Source organism: Phyllostomus hastatus, unplaced genomic scaffold (genome assembly GCF_019186645.2).
Source record: "Phyllostomus hastatus isolate PE091 unplaced genomic scaffold, TTU_PhHast_1.1 phas_contig_58, whole genome shotgun sequence".
In the NCBI taxonomy this organism is placed as follows: Eukaryota; Metazoa; Chordata; class Mammalia; order Chiroptera; family Phyllostomidae; genus Phyllostomus; species Phyllostomus hastatus.
The window spans coordinates 46,718,126-46,745,291 of NW_025333916.1; the positions used below are offsets into that span (position 1 = coordinate 46,718,126).

General features: G+C 37.0%; 1 protein-coding gene across 2 annotated transcripts in view; it reads right to left on the minus strand.

Moving 5' to 3' along the window:
* Nucleotides 1-27,166, minus strand: part of CDH12 (cadherin 12) — a 222,416-nt gene that overhangs the window by 6,335 nt on the left and 188,915 nt on the right. For both annotated transcript variants that reach the window (XM_045848010.1, XM_045848011.1), the window contains exons 7-9: nt 25,511-25,647; nt 6,202-6,323; nt 238-355 (exon numbers count right to left, since the gene is read on the minus strand). In XM_045848010.1, coding sequence (XP_045703966.1) covers nt 238-355; nt 6,202-6,323; nt 25,511-25,647 — 377 coding nt within the window. The remainder of the gene's footprint in view (nt 1-237; nt 356-6,201; nt 6,324-25,510; nt 25,648-27,166) is intronic.

Below are 27,166 nucleotides of genomic sequence, written 5' to 3' on the forward strand. Positions count from 1 at the left end.
TTAACTTGACTCATGAAAGGACTATCCACATTATGAGTGGAAGTAATTTGCCTCATTAGATACGGTGTGTACAGATCAATTATATTCTTTACTTTTACCTATAGAATTTTTTAATTCTCATAGATGGATTTCCATATTTTGTGAATTTGAGTGCTTCTAGGAAAATCATTGATTTCTATCTTTATGTCCTTTTACAATGTTGCATGATAGCATACATTTTTATGGGGTTAAACTTACTTCTGAAGTCACGGACTGTGAAGTTGGGTTTGACGGCAGCTTCCGGGGACAACCTGAAGGAGAACTGCTGCCCCGCGGGGGAGAGGTCCCGGTCTGCCGCGCTGACTACCTGGATGATCTGAAACAAAACTTTGAGTCAGCGTCAGTTTCAAGGGGAACTTTCCATGCCAGGCTAACGGGTTTATTTAATGAAGCATGCAGGTACACAGAAATGACAATTATTTACAGGTAATTTTATAAATAAGCATGGAAACATTTATAGCATATGGATTACCTCCAAATTTATATCTGCATAACTCCAAAGCTTAACAACATTGAATATTCTTACCAATATGCAAACTAAAATTAAAATGTACTTATGTTTCAAATTAAATGAAATAAGTGCTTTTTAACCTCAATATGAAAATGCTTATTATGACTGAATAGTGTTTCATAATATATGAGAATATTTCATTGTACATATCACAATAATGTTTCTTTATACATAGCACATTTCCCTTGTCCATTAATCTATTGATGGACACTTAGGTTGCTTCTAAGTCTTGGCTACTGTAAATGATGCTGCAATAAAAATGGGGTACAGTTATCTTTTCAAGTTAGTGTCTGTGCTTTCTTGGGATAAATACCTAAAAGTGGAAGTGCTGGATCTATTAACTTTTCTTTTTATTTTAAAATTGTATTTTTAATTTAATTTTATATTTAAATTACAGTTTGCATTTAGCATTTTCTGTATTAGTTTCAGGTATACAGCATAGTGGTTAGATGATCATATACTTTCCAAAGTGGTCCCCCTGACATTTCAGGTAAACACACCTGGCACCATGTATCAGTTATTACAATATTTCAGTATTACAACATTGTTGATGGCACACACTGATTTTTGGCATAACCACTTCACACTGACTTAATAGACTACATATTATTCAGTCATCAAATAAAAGAAATCTTGCCATTGTGACAACATGGATGTGGCCCTTGAGGGCATTATGCTAAGTGAGGTGACACAGACAGAGAAAGATTAATGCTGTGTGACTTCACTTACATGTAGAATCTAAAAACAAAACAAGATATAAACCAATCTCCCAGATACAGAGAATGGATTGGTTGCTAGAAGCAGGAGTAAATAGTGGGTAAAGCGGGTGAAGGTGATTAAAATATATAAACTACCAGTTATAAAATAAGTCTGGGGACATGATGTACAACATGGTGACCATAAGTGATAACACTGTATTGAATGTTTGAAAGTTGGTGAGACTATAGAACTTAAAAGTTCTTATTATGAGAAAAAAATAGCCCTGGTTGGTGTGACTTAATGGACTGAGTGCTGGCTTGTTAAGCAAAAGGTTGCAGGTTTGATTCCCAGTCAGGGCACATGCCTGGGTTGCAGGCCACGTCCCCATTAGGGGATACACAAGATGCAACTACATGTTGATGTTCCTCTCCCTCTCTTTCTCCCTCCCTTCCCCTCTCTAAAAATAAATGAATGAAATCTTTTTAAAAAGAAAAATATATTTATATTATGTAAGATGACAAATGTTAACTAGGCTTATTATGATTGTATTGCAATATACACAAATACTGGATCAATATTTTGTACATCTGAAACTCATATAATGGTTTATGTCAATTATGCCTCAATAAAAATGAAAACAAAGAGAAAATGCTTACTGGAAACAAAATCTGTAAGTATATAAAAGTCCTCACATTTGTAAAGTTTCAGCACAGTTATATTGTGAGAATGATTTTTTTTTATTGTGGTTCAGTTACAGCTGTCCCACCTTTTTCCCCATTGCTCTCCCCTGCCCATGCCCCCACTCCCACAGTCAATCCCCCACATTGTCAATGCCCATGAGTCCTCTATTTGTGTTTTTTGGCTTGTCCCTTCCCCTTCTTTCCCCATCATCCCCCTCCCCCTGCCACTCTGGTCATCGTCAGTCTGTTCCTTGTTTTACTTTCATAAATACATAAAATGATGAGAGAGATACAAAGGATGTATATCTTTTTTTGTTGTTGTTATGTTTGTTTCCCCTTAGTGGGTAAATTTAAAAATTGTGTTTTCATTGAGTCTTTAAAAAAGTAAAACTCTTCAGTATGTTTCAAAAGTTTTTTTCTAAATAGTTCCCTTTGTGTATATTATAGTTAAAATTCTGGTATTTCAACAGGATGCTTTAAGAATTTGGAGATTAAAAATTACTTCTGAGCCCACATGTGAAACTGGTAATTTATTACATAAGTAAGCAAATCAGGATGGTTTTGAGGTACTTATTAATATGTCCAATGGATTTTGCATTCTGGAAATTTGTGTTACCATCACTACTTAGGCAATGATTGATGAGAAAGGAAAGCAAAAGGGAAGTAGACATTAAGTAAATAAAATGGGCAGCATGAGCCTACTTGCTTCACTAGGAAGCTACAGCTTTTCAAGCCCTATGGGACCACAGCATTATGCTCTGCCAAAGGGATTAACACTCGTCTTCTCCCCGTCTAGTGCTGGAGTGTTGGGGGCATGGTGGGGAGGTGCTGCACCAAGAGGTCTGTAAGTCTAACTAGGAGGTGTCATCCTATCCCAAACCCCAAGAACTTGGGAATTTAATTTGGTCATTTTGAAAAGGCACATGGTCGATACAAGCCCAAGCTAACAAATCCAGGGGAATAAAGAATCTCTCTCTCCCCCCATCTCTCCCTCTCCCTCTCCCTCTCCCTCTCCCTCTCCCTCTCCCTCTCCCTCTCCCTCTCCCTCTCCCTCTCCCCCTCCCCCCCTCCCCCCCTCCCCCCCTCCCTCTCCCTCTCTCTCTCTCTCTCTCCCTCTCTTTCCCCCCCTCTCTCTCTCCCCTCCCTCACCTGACTAACACAGCATTGCAACAGACTGCAGCTGGAAACACAGCTAAGCTAGCCAGATGGGGACTGAGACCAGTTAGAAGCTGCCTACAGATTCCAAAGGCCTAAGCTTTAATACAAAACAGAAACCGTGGACAATGGCTTTTCTCTTGGCTTTGCTGAGGACAAAGGTGGACTTTTTCATGGCAAGATAGATAGAGATGCAACACTGGCAAGTATAGAGAGGAACCCTTTTAATTTTATATCATCAATAACCCACAAAACACAGCCCCATCCTCCTATTCGGGTCTTAGGAAATTCTTTTTCTAGTGACAGTGCAAGAACTCGTTTCCCCCCAATAACAGAAAGAGCAGTGTGCTGGTCTATTGGTCATGCTCTTTGACTCTGTCTGAATTTGACAGAGGAAGTCCTTAGGAAGGACTCTTGCTCTTTGACTCTGTCTGAATTTGACAGAGGAAGACACTATACCCTTGTGGGAGGGGTAAATGATGCATCATGTGATCTCAGATCAACATCATTAAACATCTGATTTAATCTACTACTTTTTGTCATAATTTTATGGTTAAAATGCAATCTTATGAGTGTGCTCAACCTGTCCATACAGCTGTGTGTGCATGCACACACATGAACACAGACAGAGACACATGGACTGAATGTCTTGTGCAGTATTAGCCATTTATAATTTGACAAATGGGTCCTCTGGTGAGGATTTCAGTTCTCTGGCTCAGTGTGAATCAGTCTCACAAATCCATTTACCCTTTAGAATTATCATAGGTTAGACTTTCATTATTCAACACCAAAGGTCAGATCATGGAATGTGGTAATTTAGTAAAAAAATCACCATACAGACCCTGTAACACTTCAACTTTCCTTCACATAAACCCATATGTTCAGATCACTCACTATATATCCTTTATAAAATGTTTCTAATTATTTGAGGACTGATATCTGTCAAGTTTTGTTTTATTTTGCTTTCAACTACTTACAAGTAGCACAATCATTTACTTAATAAAGGTGTTTAACATTAAGCTATTTTAAGAACATAACTTTACAATAAGAAAGCCATTTAAATAACAAAGAGGCATGGAAATTGGGAAATAAACCGTCACTTACTGGAATTGTCCCTTGGGAGCTGTTGCCCTAAGGAGACCAACTCCCATATAAATCTGTACTGATTCAATATATACATCTTTATTTGTATACACAGCATCATCTTTCTCTCTTCCCTGTTTCTTACTGAGATAGATACATACACATACATATACATTCAATTGTAGTCCAGAAAATACAAATAGCTCCTATGCGTAGTTCCTAGGAGAGGGACTGAATAGTTGGGGTCAAAAGCAGAAAATGCTCACATACTACACTCTCTGAAAACTCAAGAGACATTTCAGGGTTATGCTTTCCACGCAAATGTGGCCCAACAGTACACAAATTCCAATAGATAGGTGTCAGCAAAAAGCCTCCAAGGACCATCATATGTCTCACAGATTTTTCCAAATATAAGAAAATGAAGTTAATGCTAATAATTTCTACTATTCCCAACTTTTAAAACTCTTTAATTTAATAGTCAAACATAGATGTCTTAAGAAGAATTCTATTCCCAAAAAGCTTTCACTCAGTGCATTATGAAGCTCTAATTGATATGAAATAATTAATGCCACTCATTACCTAAAAATAAAAGATTGATGTTTGGTGATGGGGGTGGAGGGTTGTTGAAAGTAAAAAATAGCCAAGTTGTGATAAACTTCTTATAGCTTCCCAACAAAACTAACTCAAGTTCCATTATGCAGCATCTACTTCTTTAGACACTAAAACAGACACTGGGCTCATCCTATGTAAATTGTAGGTACATTTAAGCTGATAATGGTTACAGCTTGATTTAAGCACCTATTCACAATTAAAGATGCAGATTTGTTACTTGGGAAAATATGACCACACTATTCATACTGGAATGAAATTAAAACTGACCAATTATCAACAGAAGGATTACAGCAGCATAGTCCACTAGGAGCTTCTGTGCTAAAGGAATATTCTCTATCTGCACTGATGGAAACGGAAGCCATTTTCACCACTTACAGCCATCAAGTACTTGAAATAGGGAGAATGTAACTCAGAACATTGATTCTTTAAAATTCAATTTTAATTTAACAGCCCTATGGGTAATGGGCATCACATGATTAAAACTATGATATGAATGACCTATGAAGCATAGAGGACATTCAAATTGAAACAAATACTATAGATTAAAGAATTACTTTTTCCAATAAAGATGCTATTTCAATATTAAGATTTTTATTGGGTGAGAAAACTTTTCATATTTACTTAAAGAGGTAGTTACACTATTTAAAGTTGTTTGAAATATATAGCAAATGAAAACATATCAACATTTTTTTTTCTTTTAGAACATAGGCATACAGGTTTGTTTAATCATTTTTTAATAAAACACTCCTTATTTGCTTATATCTGATGTATTTTATTTTATTTCATTTCATTTTACTTTATTCATTCACCCACTCACTTGTTCATTTATAAGGGGTGGAGAAAAAACTAGCTACCCGTCACCACCCCACATAAATCCTAGAACATTGACAGTAACTTTCATTAACTATGTGGCCTTCTGTCATGACAAAACACTCCTAATAAGTTAGAGCAATATTAACTTAATAAGAAAATATTTTTCTGATATTTTGAATAATTCAGATAATCTTTTTCAAGTCACCAGAGAAGGAGGCTTTACAGATTTCATGAGCTTACGTGATTTTCAGTACTCGTTCACAAAAGCACATGAGCAAAGCAAAAAAGCTACAGAAGGATGCACTGCACAGTTGTTTGCTTATGGGTTTATAGTCACAAGTTCTTTAAAAAGTTGACAGAGAAGGAAAGGCAAACATAGCAGAATCTGCAAAGCATGGACTTTTTAGTTACACAAAGATTGTTTACGAGACCATCGTAACTTTATCCTCCGTGGTACTAGCTACACATGTACACATGTACACATGTACACATGAACAACTCTTAAGTTTTTAGAGTTTACTAAAGTGTATGCCTTAAAGCCTTAAAACCTAAAACACATGCATATAATCAGTCTTTATGTACTCTTAATCAACAATATTAATAAGATACCTGTCCAGGTTTGGCATTTTCACACACAGATGTTTCATATGGCACAGCTAATTCTGGTGGAAATTCATTGACATCTAGGACATTAATCAATATGTTGACTTTGCTGGTTAATAATGTGTTACCTGTTAAAAACATAAAAAGAGAAAAGAGGACTGTAAAATTTGGTCGGTTATTGTTTTTATTGATAAATGGTATCACAATTTTTTTAAATCAACTTTTATTTGGAATCTGAATGACCATTCTTTATGGAAAACTCAGAAGTGTTGTGTAGAATACAAACAAGAAAAAGATAAGTGAGGTATCTGTGTTTTGCTATCAGAGCCCTGGTAGTGCAATGCATCTGTGTTTGTCCCTGAAACTCCCCATCAAAGTAAGGTCAACCATTCAGCTGTTTGTTGATCACAAGTGTAGCCATCATACCAGGGTTAGCTCATAGAACCAATCACCAAGAGTGATATTTTTCACTGGATAAATCATGTATTTTTATGTTGTGTCTGTATAATTAAAACTGTATTGTCAGCTGACGTCTTGAAAGAAAATTTATAGGCAAGAAGCAACAGGAAACAAGTATTCTAAACCATGAAAAGCAAGGACCTACATCCAAGAATACTCTATCCAGCAAAGCTATCATGTAGAATAGAAGGGCAGATAAAGCACTTCCCAGATAAGGTCAAGTTAAAGGAGTTCATCATCAATAAGCCACTATTATACGGAGTGTTAAAGAGACTTACCAAAGAAAAAGAAGAAGATCAAAACTATGAACAGTAAAATGACAACAAACACGACTATCAACAACTGAATCTAAAATAAAATCAAAAACAAACTAAGCAAACAACTAGAACAGGAACAGAATCACAGAAATGGAGATCACATGGAGCATTATCAGTGGGGAGGGAGAGAGAAGAAAATGGAGAAAAAGACACAGGGAACAAGAAGCATAATTGGTAGGTACAAAATAGATAAGGGGAGGTTAAGCAAAGAATAACCTTGAAATGAAGAGGCCAAAGAACTTATATTTATGATCCATGGACATGAACTAAGGGGGAAATGATGGAGGGAAGGGGGTACTGGGTAGAGGGAATAAAGGGGAGGGAAAAATCGGACAACTGTAACAGCATAATCAATATACTTTAAATTGGGGAAGGGGGGTAGAATCACCCAAAATGATTCTCCCAAACTCTCCCAAAAAGATTCTTCCTAGAAATAAATAAGTTACAAGTAGAAAGAAAGAGAGAGGACTTTTTATAAATAAAAATTAAGGTAACAGATGTAAGGAAGTAGAAGAGATAGAATATGGAAATTTCAGATACATGTTAAAACTACTTGCTAGTGACAAAAAGGAAGAAAGAATATGTAAGCTTTTCATCCTGCAGCCCCAAAATCCCATTTCAAGTTTTAGCCCTTGTGTATGATGCTCCACCTTCATTCATGTCCTTGTGGAAGAAGACTAGAAATAATTAAACTAACACAGCTTAATAAATGTATTTTAACTTATTTATTATAAAACTTTACCTTATAAGTTTTACAGATGGATAAGCTACCCCAAACTGTTGAAAGCTCTTGCCCAGATTCAGACATCTAGGGGAATGAGGAGTTCAGATTAAAACCCAGGAGTATGGAAATGTGAATGGCATGTTTGTTCTACCATCCCCTCCCTATAACTGATTTATACTAAACTCCTCATTGGCAGTACCACTGAAGATTCATAATATCAGTGTTCCTTTAGATATCTATCTGGCTTCTTATAAAAAAAACTATCTGGATTCTTACAAAGATTCTATCTGGATTTTTATAAAGAATTCATTCAAAACCTTATCACATGACTGATTGTGACAACTTTACTATAACCTACCATGCTAAAATTTATTTTAAACTAAAAGCTCTACAAGTAGTCAATAGTTGTGTAAGAATAAACATATTTATGTATGACATAGTGAAGTCCATTATTATGTACCAATACAGACACAGGTATCATAAAGTGAGAATAAAAGCTACATTTCATAATATGGGGTATGTTTTTATGAGGTATTTGTAATCTTGGAGAAAGACATAAAAATGTCTATTATTAAAAATTAATATCAGTTACAGAGCATTTCACTTATTTGATAGAAAAGGTTTGGCTCAGTTTTTGTAGGTTATTTAATCTTTCTTCAATTTAGGTATAATTTTTCACATAAAATGCATGATATTAACATGCATTAATGCATGAGTTTGATGTAGTAAAGAAACAGTATTTTACAAAATGTTGGATCCATTTTGGTAAATTATCATTCCTCATTACTAACTGTACTTTGTGGAGATTATTTAGCCCTGCTTCTGTTATTGTTATTAATTATTCATACAGCATAAAATGTAGATAAATTTCAACAATTCGTTTAAACTATGTTCTCTTTCTTAAACAAATCTGTTGTTATAAAAAATAACAGCAAAATGAATGTCAATAATGTGTAATGTTGACAATGTACCTATAGTTCAAAACCCACTAAATGGATGAACTCTGTGTTTACAACAACCCTCATAGACATTATTATCATCTCCATTATCATGTCTGGAACTCTGAGGAAAAGAGGAAGAATGTAACTTTTCCAAAAGCCATAGTTAGCTTTTTAACCTAGGTGTTTTGGTTCCAAGTCAATATTGTTAAATTCTATTATATATTTCATATTTTAAAACACATTGGACAATTGTATATCGATTTAACAAAAATAGACAACTAGTTCATATTTTAGGTTAGAGTTTAGTAAATTCATGTGACTTCAACTCCTATACAACGTAAAAATTTGTCTTTACTGCCTGTTGTACTTGGCACATAAGATACAAGTTCCAAGGCCGTATGAAGAGTTGCTTTTTTTTTTTTAAATTTTTTCCATGATGACACTTTTTATTGTGAGTATGGGATGTCTTTAAAAGGGGTCCAGTTTTCTCCCACAATTTTATTTATAATTCAGACTTACCCTCATAATGCATTAAGATGTTACTACAACTAAAGCCAAATTTTACCCCCCAAAAAATTATGTTGATAGTTTTAAATTAGTTATTTCCTAGCCCTGGCTGGTGTAGCTCAGTGGATTGAGCTCAGGCTGCGAACCAAAGTGTCGCAGTCAGGGTACATGCCTGGGTTGCAGGCCATGACCCCCAGCAACCACACATTGATGTTTCTCTCTTTCTCTTTCTCCCCCCCTTCCCTCTCTAAAAATAAATAAATAAAATCTTTTAAAAAATTAGTTATTTCCTGCAATATGGTAATATGTCACAAAAACATAATCACTGTTGTAACACATTTTTAAAAAGTGTTTCCCAAAGGTATGCTTTCGGTATTTTAGCTAAGACAAATGTTTGCTGTGTGAGATTTCCCTGTGCTCTGTCAGATTTGCAGATTTACTGAAAATTAAATGTCACCAGTCATCACTTGGCAGTTACAAAATAAATGCCACAACAGGGATAGAGGGAAAATCACAACAACAAAAATGACACATTTGTGTTGCCAAAAGTGAGGGGTGAGCTTATTGGTGTCATTATTTCATTCTCTCTTCTGTTGCAGATGTGTGAAACTTTTCATAATTACAAGTTTAAAAATATAACCTTATACTTTTAAACTCTAGCTAGGGAAGAAGTAACATCTTTATTTTAGAAGTACTGTACTGATGCTAGCATCAAATTTGTCCCAATTTAATGTAATTAGAGTAATAGAATTTTTTCATGTATGCATATAATTCACTAAACTATGTAAAAATTTACTGACATTTCTTTTTTGACTCATCTACAATAATCTTTATTTAGGAGAGCAATAATGAAGTCTATTTAAACTTGATTAAGCATGATCATTATTACCCAAGCTGTTGCCATGTAGAAACTAGTTATCATGGAAAAACGAAAAAGCAGATCCCAATGTATGTGTAATAAATATCAAACAATCAAAATCCTACACAATTAATTGCTGTGTTCCTAGTAGTCAAACCATTTAACTCCAATGATCATTGATGCACATTGCTTATATTTAATAACCAGCTTATTTATGTTTGGAAGCTCATAAAAGATAATCCATAAATAAGTCTATTCTTATACCTCATTGCTTTAAAAATGTCATTAAATCTGTTCCCCTTATGCCTTGGTGATATCTCAGTCACCTCCCACAGTTAGAATTAACCTTATTGTTCATATTTCACAGTACAGTTTAAACTAAGAGAAAAAAAGAGATGAAGCCCCAATTATCAAAACCAGGAATGAAGAAGGAGACATCACTTTTTATCAAAATGAATTAAAATGTTATAGAACAGTGTTATATGTATTATGTGAAAAATGTAATCAACTCAACATAGACGAACAGAAAAAATTCCTAGAAAGACACAAATGATCAATACTGATCTCAAAAATAAATAGAAAATCTTAATAGACCTAACACAAATGAAACAATGAAGTTGTCACTAAAAATCTCTCCACCAAGGAAACCTCATGTTCACATGTTTTCACTGGGGAATTCTACCAACTAACTAAAGACTGAGCAATAACAATTCTTCACACTCTTTCAGAAAATAGAGGAGGAAGCCCTAACCAGCTCATTCTGTGTAAAGGGATACCAACACCAATCAAAAACATAAAAAAACAACAGAATCAACTAATGCCACTATGAGCATAGGTACAAATATTTAAAACAAATATTAGCAAATAAACCTCAGAATAATATTATTGAACTAACAGGCCATGGCATTCATCCTAAGGATGCAAGTTTAGTTTAATGTCCAAGAAAATTAATATGTAATACATTATATTAATAGAAGAACAAATATCACATTGCTACCTCCATACACTCAGAAATAGCATTTGACAAAATCTTACATTTACTTATTATTAAAAAAAAACCCACAAAAACTCTGAACACATAATGAACTGTGAGCAACATCTTCAACTTGACATGGTCTGTCTACCAGAAACCTACAGCTAACATCATCCTCAGTGTTCAAAGACAATGATTTCTCTCTCATATTAGGCACTGGGCAGGAATGTCTGTTCTTGCCACTAAGGGTCAGCATTGCACTTGGTAGTTTATCCGGTGCATTCAGATGAAAATAAAACTTAAAGACAAATAAAAGTACCCAGATTGCAAAGAAAGAAATCTAGTTTTGTTCAAAAATAACATGACACTGGGTAGGAGATCCTAAAGAATTAAAGAAGCTAACAGATAGAATAAAGGAATTTGTCAAGGGCATTGGTTAAGAAAACAATATAAAAAAGAACAATTTCATATGCTAGCAAAGAATGAACTGGAAATGAAAGTCAGAAAAATAATTCAATTCACAATAGAATCAAATATGATAAAATATGTAGGAATAAATTTAGCACAATAAATGTATTATTTGTAAACTGGAATTCATAATTCATTGCTCAGAGAAATAAAATGGGGTGCTGATGAAAAAGATTGCAAGAGGAAATATAAAATTGTATATTCACTCTGAAAAATAGGCAAGAACTATCTTTAAACATTATATATTAAATTATAACCCAACAATTCTAATCCTAGGTACCTACCCAAGATGCTGGGAACTGCTGTGCCTGGTTTCAGAAACTGCAACCCCTGCCAAGGCTAAGGCTGATGGAGCGACCTTGGACTGTAAGCCACTAAGGAGACAAAAGCTTACCTCCCTGGCAAGAGCGCTGCTTCTGCTCCTTTTACTTCATCCATTACTGGCCCCCAAATCTTGGTTGGTTAGCCAATGATGGGTAAGATTCCCCAAAGGGGAGAACGACCTAAACCAGGCACGATCATGTGGGAGGCCCCCAAGGAAGGACTTGACGGGTACAGCAAAAGGGGGTGATGAACCCTCACCCCTCAGCTTTGACATAGCCTGAGTCCTCATTCTGTCTGCAAGAAGTCTCCTAATCTCTTGGTTGCCTTACCATCCCTGCCTGTCTTAAGCCTGAGACAATGCCTTAAGTCTGAAACAATGACAGAGGGTGGTGCAGCCCTGTGCTGGAAAGGGCGGGTTTCCTGGGCAATCAGGCCTAAGAAAGAATATGTAGAGTCCTGTGAAACCTGCTTTGTTTAGAATTCTCTCAATTAAATAAGGGTCCAAGCAAGAAGTAAGTTTGTTCCTCAAACATTTTATTGCTCTTTAGCTATCTGACCCTGACTCAAAATAGGCCCTCAGAGTTCTTTGTTATCTATTGTTTAATACTTATTGCCTGACAATGATTAATGAGCTTTACCTGTATTCTTGTGCAAACGAACCCAATAAAAAGCCCATTGAGGAAAAGGCTCCTGGCCCTTCTCCTTTGAGATATTGGCCACCTTTCCTCCCCAAGCAGATCATGTTTTGGTAAACTTATTCTCATCCATGGTAGCCAGATGGGGGGCCTGAAGGCAGAGCCCCCCGACACCCAGAGAGTAAAATAAATGGCCACACACACACACACAAAATGTACATATATGTACACAGAAGTATTACGCATATAGTCCAAAACTAGAAACAGTTCAAAGGTCCATCTTTTGATGTGTGGATAAATATTATGTGGCATACAATAAATATTTCCTCAACAACAAAAAGGAACAAAATACTGGTACATGCTACCAAACCATGAATGAACAGTAACTATATCATGTTTCATTGATACAAAAGAAAAGGCTGACATTATTCTTTCCCTTGGACCTTGATTAGCTTGGGAAAGCATAGGGCCTTTAGGTTTCTGAAGTTTGGGAACTTTCAGAAGACTCCAGCTCCCAGCTCTCAAATCTTCCAGACTTCTTGGAGCACATATTAACCTATTCTTATTATTTATTAATTAATTTCTTATTGTTGACACTATTACATTCTCCCTCCTTTTGCCTGCCCCCACCAAGTTCCCCACCCCACCTCAGCCTTTGCCACATTGCTGTCTGTGTCCATGGGCTACTCACATGTCTGTGCATGCATTTCCTTTGGCTTTAGATGAACACATTTAGAATCTCTGACCCAAAGAAATGCTATGATAATTTTTTATGCAGCAACAGATTATTAATCCTGGTGATAAGAAATACTAAAATACATATTAAAAGGAAAAAAGGATTCTCACTAAAGTTTGAGGTGGGACGGACCCTGCAAGGACAGATGGTGGAGGCCCCTAGTGGGGAGTGCGGTGTCCTCCCAGTGGTCATGCAGGAACTTTGCCCTGGGAGCCTGTCGCTAGGGGTCAAGCTTTGCTTACTAGGATAAAGTGTTCCAGGTCTTCAGAAACATCCAGTGAGGCTTCTGCTTCCACAGAAATCAGCTATTGCCACCCACAACCTTCTGACTACCTGAAGTGGAGCTGCCACAATTTGAAGCCACATGTCATCTTTCCCTGACCCACAGGGCTCTCAGCCCACCTACCTGCTGCCATCTGTGGCTGTGTTTGGGGACTGAGCCAGGGCCTGCTGGGGCACAGAACCTGGTGTGGAGTGGTGAGTCAGCAAGACCGAGGAGGTGGGTGGCTGTTCCTGGAAGTCCCTGTCTCCATCATCTCCAGATGGGAATCTGGAAACTCCCAGGAGTCTCAGCCCAAGTCAGACCCTGACCAGGAAGTCCATGGCCCACTGCAAAGCCTAGATCTTGAGTGGGAGCAGGACTGTTGGGATGAATGATCTGACATCTGCATGGACAAGGAGGACAAGTGGGACAGTCCGGATGCATCTTCACCAACTGCACCCACGTCCAATGACTGGACTGGCTACCTGTGCATGTGGTAGAAGAGAAGACAGAAATTCCCACTGGATGTCACACAGCTGGTCCTCAGTGTGGGGTCCACTCATGCCACATCATCCCCCACAGTTTTGGGGTGAGCAAGTAGACTGAGAAGAAGCAAGGCTCGGGCCAGTTGGATGAGATGCCTTTCAAGCCTGACTGTATATACCTGCACCAACTATCGGCTAGAGACCCCAAACTCTGGCCCTACCTGACCTGAGAGTGTGCAGCTGGCCTTTGGGAGTAAGATGCTGGGCCCAAAAGTGTCCTTAGGTGGCACACAGTCTGAGGACAAGGTTCTTCATGGTCTGTGCCCTGGCCATGGCTGCATTCAGCACTCCTACTGGATCCTAACAATTCTTACCCCAGCACCCTGTACAGGGTCAATGTGTGTGTAGAGGGTGAGGCTGCAGGGTAGGCCTTTTCCTTTGTTTTGTTTGGCAGGGGGTGGAAATAGGAGCCCTCTCTCCGTGGACTGTAACAGAGACACGGCTGGGAACAGGGGATGGGGGTGCAGGTGCCTCAGTAAGAGGGGAGCCTCATCCTCTTGCCAGTTAAAACCTCTTGGTTTTAACTTTACTCTTTTGTAGAAGGATTCTGAAAGAAAACCAGTAAAATACACCCAAGTCACCAAAAACAGGTGGGAGGGGAAGACTGACATTGTTGGTTTGAGTTGGTGCTTTTTTAGCTGAAATCATCTTGTTTCATTTATTCACATGCCTGGTACTTGATGCTGGAGGTTTCCTAGAAGCCTAGATGGAGATGTAGGCAGGGATACTCATGCATGGTCTCCTTATGGAGGCTGAGCTTCCTCACAGCATGATGGCTAGCGTACCAGGGCACACATTTCAAGAATAGGAGAAATCCAAACAGAACCTATTGTTTTTATGACCTAACACAGTCACATATGAACACTTCTCTATTGCAGTCAGTGCAGTCAGCAGCCCATTTCCTTATTCAAAGGAAGGGAAGATAGATCTCACTTCTGATAGAGCAAACATTGGCCTCATGGCCAGAAAAACTTGTGAGATGGGATAGACACAAAGGTATGGTCATTTTTGGAACATGAATTTAGAAATCTCTTCTAGAAATGGATACACTAGTAGCTAGCATTGCATTTGATAAGTCCTAGAAAAAAATAAACTTTATGTCTAAAAAGAATTTAGAATTTTTATAATCTTGTGGTTCTCATGTCATCCTCCTTGCTATTACGGGAGTACTCAAGGGGCAATGAGAAGACACTGGCTTTATGCACATTTCTCTTGATGTAATATACTGGGACTCCATGTAAGGTTTCATTGACAAAGTTTCCTGATAATTACAGATTAAGAAAAAATAAACAAAACAACCCTGGCTGGTGTGACTCAGTGAATTGAGTACAGATCTGCGAACTAAAGGGTTGCCGTTCAGTTCCCAGTCACTGCACAAGCCTGGGTTGCAGGCCAGGTCCCCAGCAGGGGGCGTGTGAGAGGCAACCACATGATGTTTCCCACTCTCTTTTTCTCCTTACCTTCCCCTCTCTCTAAAATTAAATAGTTTTTAGAAAAAGATAAGTAAATGAAACATTTATAGGTGCAAACACTTTGGCATAACCTTGCCCTGTGATTTGTGTCAGAGTCAAGACTGGAATTGAAGTCCCATTACTGTGCTTTCCACCTCCCTGTGACATGTATCAGCTAACTCACAGAGCAACAAGGCGCTGCCTGAGATCTGCCCATGTAAATGGTGATGACTTACTTTCAATGAGTTGCACTTACGCTGAAATGTAGCCACTGTGATGCAAGGAAGAAAACTTCGCCCTTGAAAGTCAAGGTAATGGATTTTTTAAATAAAATTTACACAGTAGATACTCGATAAATACTGACCAAACGATAGAATGTTTTCAAAAACTGATGAGAAGTATAATTGAAAATGTCTTGAAAACCATACAGTACCAACAATTTACTTTTATGTTTAAATATACTGAAGTTATTAGGGTTATTTATTTTAAAAATGACATCTTATTTTGAATAACTATAGGAGTTAAAATTCAATTTTGTAACTGTGGACTAAATTACAACTACAATAACTCCAAGAATATAATCTTAGCCTTTTATGCCAAAAATCTGAATTACACTGCAAACTGAGCAAGATACAGTGAGTAAATAACACAAGCTCTCTCCGTCTTTCTTCTTTATATCCGTCTACTTTAAAATTACATGATAAACCATGTCTAATAAGAACTCTGTTCAGCTACATTATACGATCTATAACAGACTAGGTAATCCCTAACAAGAATTTAAATTATTCATATACACCTATTCTTAAGTCAAATATTATGTTCTCTACTACTGGTGACAAAAACTGATCTCCAAAGAAAAAGAGATCTTTAAAAATACCACCAATCTATTTTTTTTCAGTGAAAATAGTAGGGGAAGCCTATCATTGATTTTAAATATTTACAACAACATAAAGCCTTAGATATTCTGAGTTCCTGAGAGCAGGAACTTTATCATGTTTATCTTTAAACTTCCAGAGTTTAATACAATGCCTCGTAGATGCTTGCAAATTGAATATGTCAATAAATAAATGCTTTCAAAAACAGAAGAAACAAAGGTGGATAAGATACAGCAGTGAGAATATCATTGTGCACAAAGAAAGCTGAATTTTAGCCTTTACCCTTCCCTTTTTCCTATGTTCCTCATCAAATTAGTTGACCAAAATGTCTCTCTCCCCCACAGGTCTCTCTTTTCACTTTTACCCACCATCTTGTTCGCACTCATATCTTCACACCTATCCCTTTTCCTACCTTTAAATGGCTTAGGTACACATTATTGCCTTGCTTTTCAGTTTTCATACTCACACACTCACTACAGTCTATGTTAATTAATCCTAAATGTATGTATCAAATCTAAACCCACTCCTGATTTCTTTACCAGGGACCACACAGATTGCATGACTACTTGGATAGGCAACAAGAATATCAAATTCAATCTGTTCAAAACTCAACTCACAATCTGGGTGCAGTGCATCTCTTCAATTTTTGTAGTTTCTACAGTAGTTTACGGCACCATTATCTTCCCTGCTGTTGGTCTGGAAGTCTGATGACTAACGGTGACTCCTCATTCACCTCATTCCCACATCCAATTGATATTGATTCTTAAAATATCATCTCTTAACTTTCTCTAAATGTCTCTATTTCTTTTTATCCTCCCTGTTATAATTTCATGTCATCCAAGTTTTTTTTCTTAAACTGTTACAAAATCTTTCTATTTTTCTACCATCCTCCCATCCTTCTTCCCTCCAATCCTTTCACCACTTTGCAACCAGAATGCATTTTCAGAAACACCAGTCAAATCAAGTTCTGTCTTTGATTATCTCTTCCGTATTTCCTTAATTACTTCAGGTTCAAATGAAAACATCAGGACACTCTGGGAAAGAAAATAAACAAATTTTTCATATTTCTTATTTGTATTCTCTTTCTTAGTGGGGAGGAATGACCTAGGGGAGATAAGTATAGAGAGAGAAGAGACACAGAAATACAGAGATAGAATGACAAGTAGAAGAATTTTACCTTTCAACCACTCTCATTCTCCCCCTACATTACATTCATTTATATTTCTTTCAGTATTCTATGTTTTTCCACTTCTGGAGATTGCTATATTCCATTTCTGTCACTTAGCATACCTTTTTAACATTCTTTCACTATTTCATTCTAATATTTTAGTTTTCAGTTTAGATGCTGTGTTCATCTTAAGGATTTCCCTTGTACGCTTCTGTGTGAACTCATAATGGCCTTATTTGCTTTTTTTTTACATGTTAACATTGTACCATGGTATTCTTATTGCCAATTGACTTCATTTGATGCCCATTAGACTGTAAGCCCATCTGAAGAACATTTCTATTCTTTGTAAACCTTATGCCCTGAACACAAAGGATGGTGTTTAATAATAAATAAGTAAATAAATAAATAAGTGGTAAAACATCACTGATACATTTATATTCATGATAAATATAAATTTCTTGAAAAAGAAATAAATGTCATGGCATACTGTTAAGACATAACACTTTTTTTCACGGTAGTGCAAAGCTACTCACAATTGACTCATAAATGCACACATATTCACATGTCCCAGAATATGGTAGACCAAGGGCATCAAAGACACTTCAGAAGGTTATTATTTTCAGATCATCAATTTTACTCATAGATGGAATAAAACATGGTGCGTAATGTCAGGAAAATAAAATTTTCCATGTAAAAATTGTTGCCCATTTTTGCATTCCATTTTTTGGCATGGGATGATGTTAAAAGGAATTTACTGCATATATCCATACTTTTTTAATCCAAATTTAAACCTTCAGGTGAAAAGCTCATCATGTAGGTTAATTTCCTGAGGAAACTGGATAGTAATTAAGAAAAAATAAGACTAGCATTACTGTTGTGTACATGATTCAGATGGAGCAATTATACTGATTTAAAGGACTGTTAGCAGCTTGACTATGGCTGTATACCATAGCAGTTGAAAATATAAAATGAAATATAAAGCATTACAACATAAATATGAATCCCATTGTATTTATACAGCATTTAATAGTGAGGAAAAATGGTATTATTTCTAAATTAAGTTGATGATTATGGTGGTGTTAATGATTATTATTTCCATGTGAATGACACAGTGAAAAACTTTATGAAATGGTATGAACCTTTACAATTATATAAATTATGTAAATGAAGTGATTCTCTCTTCAAAGTATTAGTCTTACAGTACTACTGAAAATGTTGCCAATAGTAGTATAAACCAAACTTACCTTTCCTTGAAGATACAAGATAGTTTTGTATAGTTGCTTGGTGGGGAGGAAGCAAGAAATTACAGAACAATAGATAAACTACTTAAACTCATACATGTAAAGCAAGGCACCCATGAACAATAAGAGAAAGAGAATTATTTGAGCAATAGAAGGAAGAGAATAACTTCAATTTAGGAGTGAAACCAATGGTTATATTTAGTCCTCAAAGGTCAACTATAATCTGATAAGTGTAACTATTCATGATGACTGATTTTACTGTTTTGCTTTCCACAATCAATGCTCCTCTTTATGGCATTAGAGAATTTGGCATGTTGGTTCCAAAATTGGTGCCTATTAGAATGAGGTAAGGAGCTTGTTTAAAACAAAGATTTCTTAGCAGCATCCCCCGAAATTCTGATTTGGTATGTCTTGAATGAAGTCCCATAATCCATCCTTTAAAAACTGTCCTGGGTTATTCTTATGCAGGTGACCATGGTTGAGAAGTTGAAGAACAGTCGTAGAGAAGAGAGGGCCAATTCAAGCATTCTTATTCTCAATTAAAGTGAATAGGAATTATGGTAACTTTTTGGGAAAAAAAAAACTAGCCAACTCATGGAGGAATGTGTGCTGCTTAAATACCTCAAAGAATCTAGACTCACTCTTGTTTCTTTATCCTGGTTAGGTTAACCACAGTCACCCAAGCAGATGCCATGTAAGCTAGTCAGTGCTAGCTTAAGGGAATGCAGGTCCAAGAACTAACTACCTTCCAAATCCACAATTTGGAGAAGTGATATGTCTTTTTGGATATCATGTTAAGCTGGGGACACATAAAACAGCAAGAATAAAGATAGGCTCATAAAAAAGAAGGGGGGAAGAATTTTCAGGAACAACTATAAAGGACACATGGATAAAACAAAGGGGGGTGGTGGAAGCAATTGAGGGAGGTGGGAATGGCTGGGGGGGTGAAGAGGTGGGAGATAAATGCAGACAACTGTACTTGAACAACCATAAAATAATTTAAAAAAAGATAGGCTGAAAAACTTTTACAAATTCTCCCTGAGGCATTTAAGTCTTTGATAAAGCCTCAGGCTTTTTTTTTTTTTACTTTCTTAAAATGAAATATAATTGACATGTAACATTATATGAATTTCAGATATGCAACGTAATGATTTAATATCTGTGGAGATTATGAAGTGGATACCAAAGATGAGGGGTGGGGGAAATGGGTAAAAGTGGTCAAAAGGTACAAAATTCCAGTAATAAAAATAAGCTTTAGGATGTAATATATGACATAACTATATTTAATAACATATCATGCATATTTAAAAGTGGCTAAAAGAGCAGAAATTAAAAGTCATTTCAAGAAAAAATTTGTAACATAGTTACAACTGATAGATATTAACTGGACTTATTGTGGTGATCGTTTTGCAATATGTACAGATAGTGAATCATTATATTCTGCATCTGCAACTGGTATTATGTTATATGAATGCATACCTCAAAAATAAATAAACTAGTAATAGTGTGTCATATATTTGCAAGGTGCTAAGAGTATAGATCTCAGGCTTCCTTTTATCTGTTCTCAACATCAACTTGGACACCTCTGTGTCATTACTTAAGATGCCTCTCTAACCCAGAATACTCTCCTTTCTGCTCTTACAATTTCTTTTCCATATTTTAACAACAACACCCTGTAACTGTTCCTCCGTGACCTAGGCCTTGCCTCCAAAAATAATTTTAATTATTTTCTCTCTTACAGCACTTTATGTTTTCATTGTTTAACTAATGAATTCAGCCAGACTGTTGTGTTTCTCATAGTATATCGTGGCCAGGTGATATGGACTCTAAACACTCTGCAAGTTTACTTAGAGTGACTTGTCAAGTTGCCAAGAGCTGATATGCTAGGCCACCTTCTGAAATGGCTCCCAACAACCCCCAATTCTTGATGAACACACGAGTTACCTCCCTGTAACTCCATGCCCTTAAGTGTGGTCTGGATCTAGTGGCTTGCATCTACTGAATGAAATGTGGGAAAAGTGATACCAGTGATGTCAGAAATAACATATTATCATTTTTTTCAGAGAAGTAAGACTATATTTAAACTAGCAAAATCCCATGTTGTCATCAATTCCTCCTTCTTTCATGTGCCTCTGCAGATCTGGCTGAGAAGGCCACAGCCCAAGAATGTGCACGGGTAATGAAGTCTTCAATGATTTTTTTTTTCTGCTAGGCTCATTGATGACCTTGTTGAGCCTGTCCTCATCCACCTCCATGCTCACGCTGTGAAGGATCTTCTGGATGTCATGGGCACTGGGAAGGCATGGCCCCCGAAAGTAATCAGCAGGTAGGAAGAGATGCAGTGTAGGTACACAAAATCTTTCAATATAGAGATAAATTATCAAAAAGGATCCTACACAATGAAATCATTAGGAACTCTTATAGCTTGAGACTGATCTGGTACTAAATTATACACACACACACACACACACACACACAAACACACACACACACAAAATATTCCTCAAATATGGTAATTAGTAAGTCAATTCACTGGTGTTAGACTTATTCCACAATGAGTGGAAACAGTCCATTGTCATTCAGATAATTACATAACAAAGAAAAGAATTTTCTCTGGTACCATCAATTTATATTATAATTATAAAAATATATTCTGGGGTTTTAATGTAGTTATTTTCAGTTATTTTCCCTAAAGATATTTGTTATAGTAACCTCCCAGAAAAGAAAAAAATATTACATGTTGAAAATTTATTTTTTGTAATTTATTTTATGAATTATGACAGTAGAGTTGTCCCGATTGTTTCCCCCTTTAGCCCCCTCCACCCAGGATCTCCCTTCACTCTAGTAATCCCCTCCTTTAGTTCATGTCCATATAAATTATTTGGCTTCTCCATTTCCTATGCTATTCTTAACATTCCTGTTTCTATTTTGTACCCACCAATCATGCTTCTTAATCCCTGCACCTGTCCCCTCATTCTCCTCTTTCTCCCTCCCAGCTGATAACCCTCCAAATGATCTCCATATCTGTGATTCTGTTCCTGTTCTGGTTGTTTCTGATAGTTTGAATGAAGTCAATTTTTGGAGCTTCTCTCTCTCTAAAAAGTTTCAAGATTAATATAATAAAAACAGCAATACAGCAATGCTATTTATTAGACTTCAATAAAAAATTATTAGAAGTCTAATAAAATTATTTGGACCTCCAACTAGAGCAACACTGATTAATGACTGATTTTTAACTGATTGGAAGTTGTTTAATCACTGTCCCATTTCATTTCGCCTGAGAGTTTTTAGAGGAGTCAGGGCCAAACGTACACTAGTGCAATCTGCAGCAAGCTCCACTTTCACAACTTTGTTCTTCCTGGCAGGGCTACTACGCACTATTTATTTCTCTGTCATTCAGTATGATGATAGTTTTCTGCTCAGCTGGCCAGTTTAATCCATGAAGATCGGGTTATGCAATAGAACATGAATAAAGTTTACTTTTAAACTTTGTGAGTTCAAGAAAAATAAAGCCCATGATAAGCTGTTCTTATTGCAGAGTCTTTACCAGGAGAACTGTGTTAGCCTCTTTATTTTTCACAGATATATTGCATTTACCCCAGCAGACTTTTAAGGGCACTAAAATACTGAAATAGGCTAGCAGGAGGTAGATATTTTAGAAATACTAGCTTGCCATCACTCATATGTCGTATATACATAGATTATGTATAGATTATGTGTCGAAGTTACAGTTCTGCACATGCCCCAGTAGGGCCAGCATAATTTATGACACTCCATACACTCGAGTTTCCTAATTTTCACTTGAGTAATACAATAGTCAGCAGGGTAGTGTGGCAGAGCCAGCATGTGCCCTAATTGTATTGATATTTTTTAAAACAGCATTCCCTAAGTCTGAATAATGTAAGTTTTTGAGGATCTATGACACTTGCTTCCACTGTTAAGAGTCCATAATCTCCTTCCATTTTCCAAATGGTTGAAGATTAGGGCACTGAGAGTTGGTGCCAGACCTGCTACTGCAAGTCTCCTCACAGTGTGATGATGGTCTGGGTGGTCTGGGGAGCCACTGGCGAGGAAAAGGCCATTCAGAGCTACAATACGGGTAGCCCATGCACTATCTGCAGACTCTCAACTTAAGGTACAGAGCCTCCTCCTCCTACTTCAAAAAACATGCACAAGTGTTGTGTGTACATTTATAAGGAGGTTTAGTTTAGATCAAAGAGTATTCTAATTGATAATCTATGAGCAATATCTCTTTAAAGAATAGAGGTTACTTGAGGAGATGGCCTCTGGTCACTTGTCACTTACTATGTCTATACCATTAGACTGAATGTGACATGGTTCACAGAGGTCCTATGCTCAATAACTTAGACAACTCATTTCCCCTACATTCCCAAACATTGTAGGAAACTCAAGCTAATTTTCTACAGGCAACATGGTTAAACTCTCTCCAAAATTCTGGGTGAATGAAAGAATAGAAAGATAGCTTAAAAGGAATGCTGAATAACATATGTAACTGTAGTGGGATGTAGTATTGGAGGGAAGAGAGATACTAAGTGTGAAAGGAGACTTTAGGGAAACAAAGAGAATGAGATGGGAGGGACTCCGCAGGGGAGACCGGCATTCTGTTCACATATCTCTGCTCAGACAGCAGGCTGGATCATCTGTGCCCAGAGCCTGACTGAGCTAGGAGGGCAGGGGAGGGCAGGACAAAAGATGTAGGAGAAGAGTAGCCTGTAATGTGCCTACTTAGCATGACAAAGATGCATGAATTTCCTCAGGGTTAAGATAGTACAACACAAAGAAGGTGAAATTGAGAGATTATGCCATTAAATCACCAAGGAAGGTTGTCTGATGGTAAAGAAAACCATCAGACAACCTTCTGATGAAGAAGCTGTAAGGTCTCCCACTGGCTGGGCGCCCATATCAATGTCCTAATCAGATGAGATGTTAGACCACCTGCACCATTAAATAACTATAAAAATCACAGGAGAAGACAGTGTTTGGGCAACCAATTTATTGCCAATCCACTTTGGTCATGGATGCAGTGGCAACCAAACACTATATGGAGGAAGGTAAGAAAGAACTGTGCATTTTTATTTCCCTCTTCCTTTCCAACAGACTACAGACTCTGCACCCCCATAAGCAAGGACCCATAGTTTCAGTTGACAGTGCCACTGAGTTCTGCAGTAATCTAGTGCCTTGTAACAGCAAATGGCTACAAAATGTAGTTGCTTGAAATAATTACATATTTTGCATTTCTTACAATTTTGTGGGTAAGAATTTGGGCAGGATTTGGCTGGGTGTGTATTCATTCCACATGGTATTGACAGAGGCATGCCGTGGTGTTCAGCTAGCAAGGTGCCTGGGCGAGAGGTTCCGAGTTTCACTCACATATCTAAAACACTGGCGGGTTATACTTGGAAGGCTAGGCTGACCTGCCATGGTTAACCTTGCCACCAACATGTGACCTCTCCAGTACGGTAGCCTCAGGGTAAGCAGTCTTCTCACCTGACACGCCATTGTTCCAATGCAAACTGTGGAAGATACATTTACATTTATATGAAGCTTACCTTTAGTAATCAGAATAACCTAAATGTAAAGACATTAGCTAAAGATTTCATTAAGGTCTGGGAATAGGTGTCTGACTAATCATGTTTGGAAGCAGTTGTTGAAGATAAACACAACTGTTTCTTATTTACTCCCCACCGAGATGAGATTGATCAAAAACCCCTGAAACAGAAACATTTGCAGTTAGCTGTTCCCTCACGTTGAGAGGTGAAATTAGCTGCTGACATGTTTATACCAGATGCACACAATGAAATAAGAAGGAAACAAAATGAAAAATACTCAGAAGGGATTTCCACAGATCTTTCGAGAGACCGTAAGCAGAAAGACTGGAAAAGTACAGTTTTGTTAGGAACAACTCTGTTGACAGCCATATGTCACCACTACCCCCTAATCTGTTACTTTAGGGAGTTGTCATAATATCCATGATTGTCCAGCCAAACAAATAAGACCTGTAGTCACTCTGTCAAGAGGACTGTCCTCTGGACCATGCAAAAACCAGCACAAGGAATCATTCTTAACCATCCTGTAGATCCTGAGTGACTCCTTGAAGAAGTGTACTTAAAACTACTGTATATTCCACAGTGACACTCATTTAAAAATCACACTCTAATAAAACTACAGAGAAGAGGGATAATTTAAAAAATGTTCAATTTTGCCCTGGCTGGCGTAGCTCAGTGGATTGAGCGCGGACTGCGAACCAGGATTGAGCGAACCAGGCATCGCAGGTTCGATTCCCAGTCAGGGCACATGCCTGGGTTGCAGGCCATGACCCCCAGCAACCGCACATTGATGTCTCTCTCTCTCTCTCTTTCTCTCTCTCTCTCTTCTTCCCTTCCTTCTCTAAAAATAAATAAATAAAATCTTAAAAAATGTTCAATTTCAGGAAATACTTCAGAACAGATGATTTTATATTATAATTATTTCCTCATCCCTGGCCAGCGAAGCTCCCAATAATACAGGGGGCCCAATGCGGAAGAGGGTTGGGACTCCCGTGGATTGCCAAGGGTACAGTGCAGGAAAGGATGAGGTCACACAGTGCAATGCAGGACTTAGATATGCGTGCAATCCTGCAAACAGGGACTGGCAGCTGTCATCATTTCCCTGGACTTATGCTATGAACAAGAGGAACAGGTTCCTGAGTTTCCCCGGGAGACCACTTAGCTGTCAGTCCAAAAATGAAAAACACTTCAACAGGGACTCGTTTAAGTGTGTTAAATCCAAAAGCTGCAGTATAACATTGATTCCATCCATGCCATACTTACTAACTTTACTCGCAATTATGGAGAAATTATACTGCGCAGTGATTTCTCTGTCTAGCAATTCTTTAGTGGCGATGGTTCCTTCAGTTCCATTTATTGTAAAGTAGCTGTCCCCATCACTCTTCCAATCTATGAAGTACCTGTATATGAAAAGAGTAGATGCAAACGTGCAATGATTACACATTAATCATAATGGCAGTCAGGCTTACTTGACACAGTTCCTTTTTTTTTTCTCCCTGTAGCTATTACCTATCTTGCAATAAAGAAGAGTGTAAATGACAGCTTCTTTATTGCAAAGTCAGTATGCTCAAGGGGAAACTAGAAATAATGAAAGATTTAGTACCCCTGCTGTTCATATTATTTTAGGGTCCTGACACCTTGAAAGCTCAGCAGAGACTAAAATTCAAAAGCTGACCATGGGTTTCCTTAACCTGCTGAATATTAAAACTTTTTCAAGCAGTAAAAAAATACATTAATGGTGGCTTTGGGAGGAGATGGGGGTGAGGGAGGCATTGGGAAACAGCTACAAAGGACTTTGGCCAGAGCAGAAGTAGAATCTTTGTTTTCACAGACAGAAAAAAAAATCACATTATGGAAACTGAGGAGAAATTTTTTAGCTGACAATGGGTTATTGCACAAAAATATTTTTCTCAAATATATGTGAAAGGGCCATTGTTGTTTTATTGCTTTGTATATCCAGACACCTTTCTAAAAACCGGTGACCTTGGCTAATACTGTCTTCTTATCTTCTTTATTAACTAACCTTTTTGGTGATAACCAGTTTTGCTTTTTGTGTGCATGTGTGTAAAGCAACTGGACTAAAATCTCTAAAAAAAAGAATAAAAACACAGAAATTGATTTTATATAAATCTTAGGTAACAATAGAAATGTAGTGATATATAAGGTTATAATTATTTTCAAGCATATTTCAATCAGAATAATAGATAATTTGAAATCTTACCATGTGTTAGATATTTCCAAATGTTTACATATATTTACTTAATATGCAAATACATGCATATATATTTACAAAGGCCCCCAAATGGGTATTATTAATTTTCCCATTTTATATATGATTAAATGAAGCACAGAAACATTAAGAAATTTGTTCAAATTCACATAACTAGAAAGTTTTAGAGCTGATATTTGAACCAGCTCATCAATTGTCCTTATAATTATCATCATATACTATTACCAATTTTAAATAAACATTTTACATGAAAGGGCTCTGCTAACCAAAAGGCTCAATGCATCATATATTTATCATTATTATTCTGGCTGGCTGCATCAAGGCAAGGCCATTATAAACAGGGGCTGAAAGCAGATGAAACCATCATAATCAACCCATAAACCCCCAGGCTGAGAAAGTGATCTATTCATTCATCATGGGAAGTTAGTTAAGATATGCATTTAAAAAAGACAAGGTATTTTGTTTTGACAGACTGGTTATTTGAAACTAGGGCAGTTGCATAACATTTCGGTGCTAAATCAAAACAACTTTTCCTTTATAGATAAGAGTTATAACTCTTAACTTGTCAATATTTGTTAGTAACTGATTTCTGAACTAGAAGTTTGCTGAGTGTTATACAATCTGGGTATTACTAATGCTGTTAATCTGCCTTTGATAAGACTCTTGTCGATCTGAGGGGTGAAAATGCA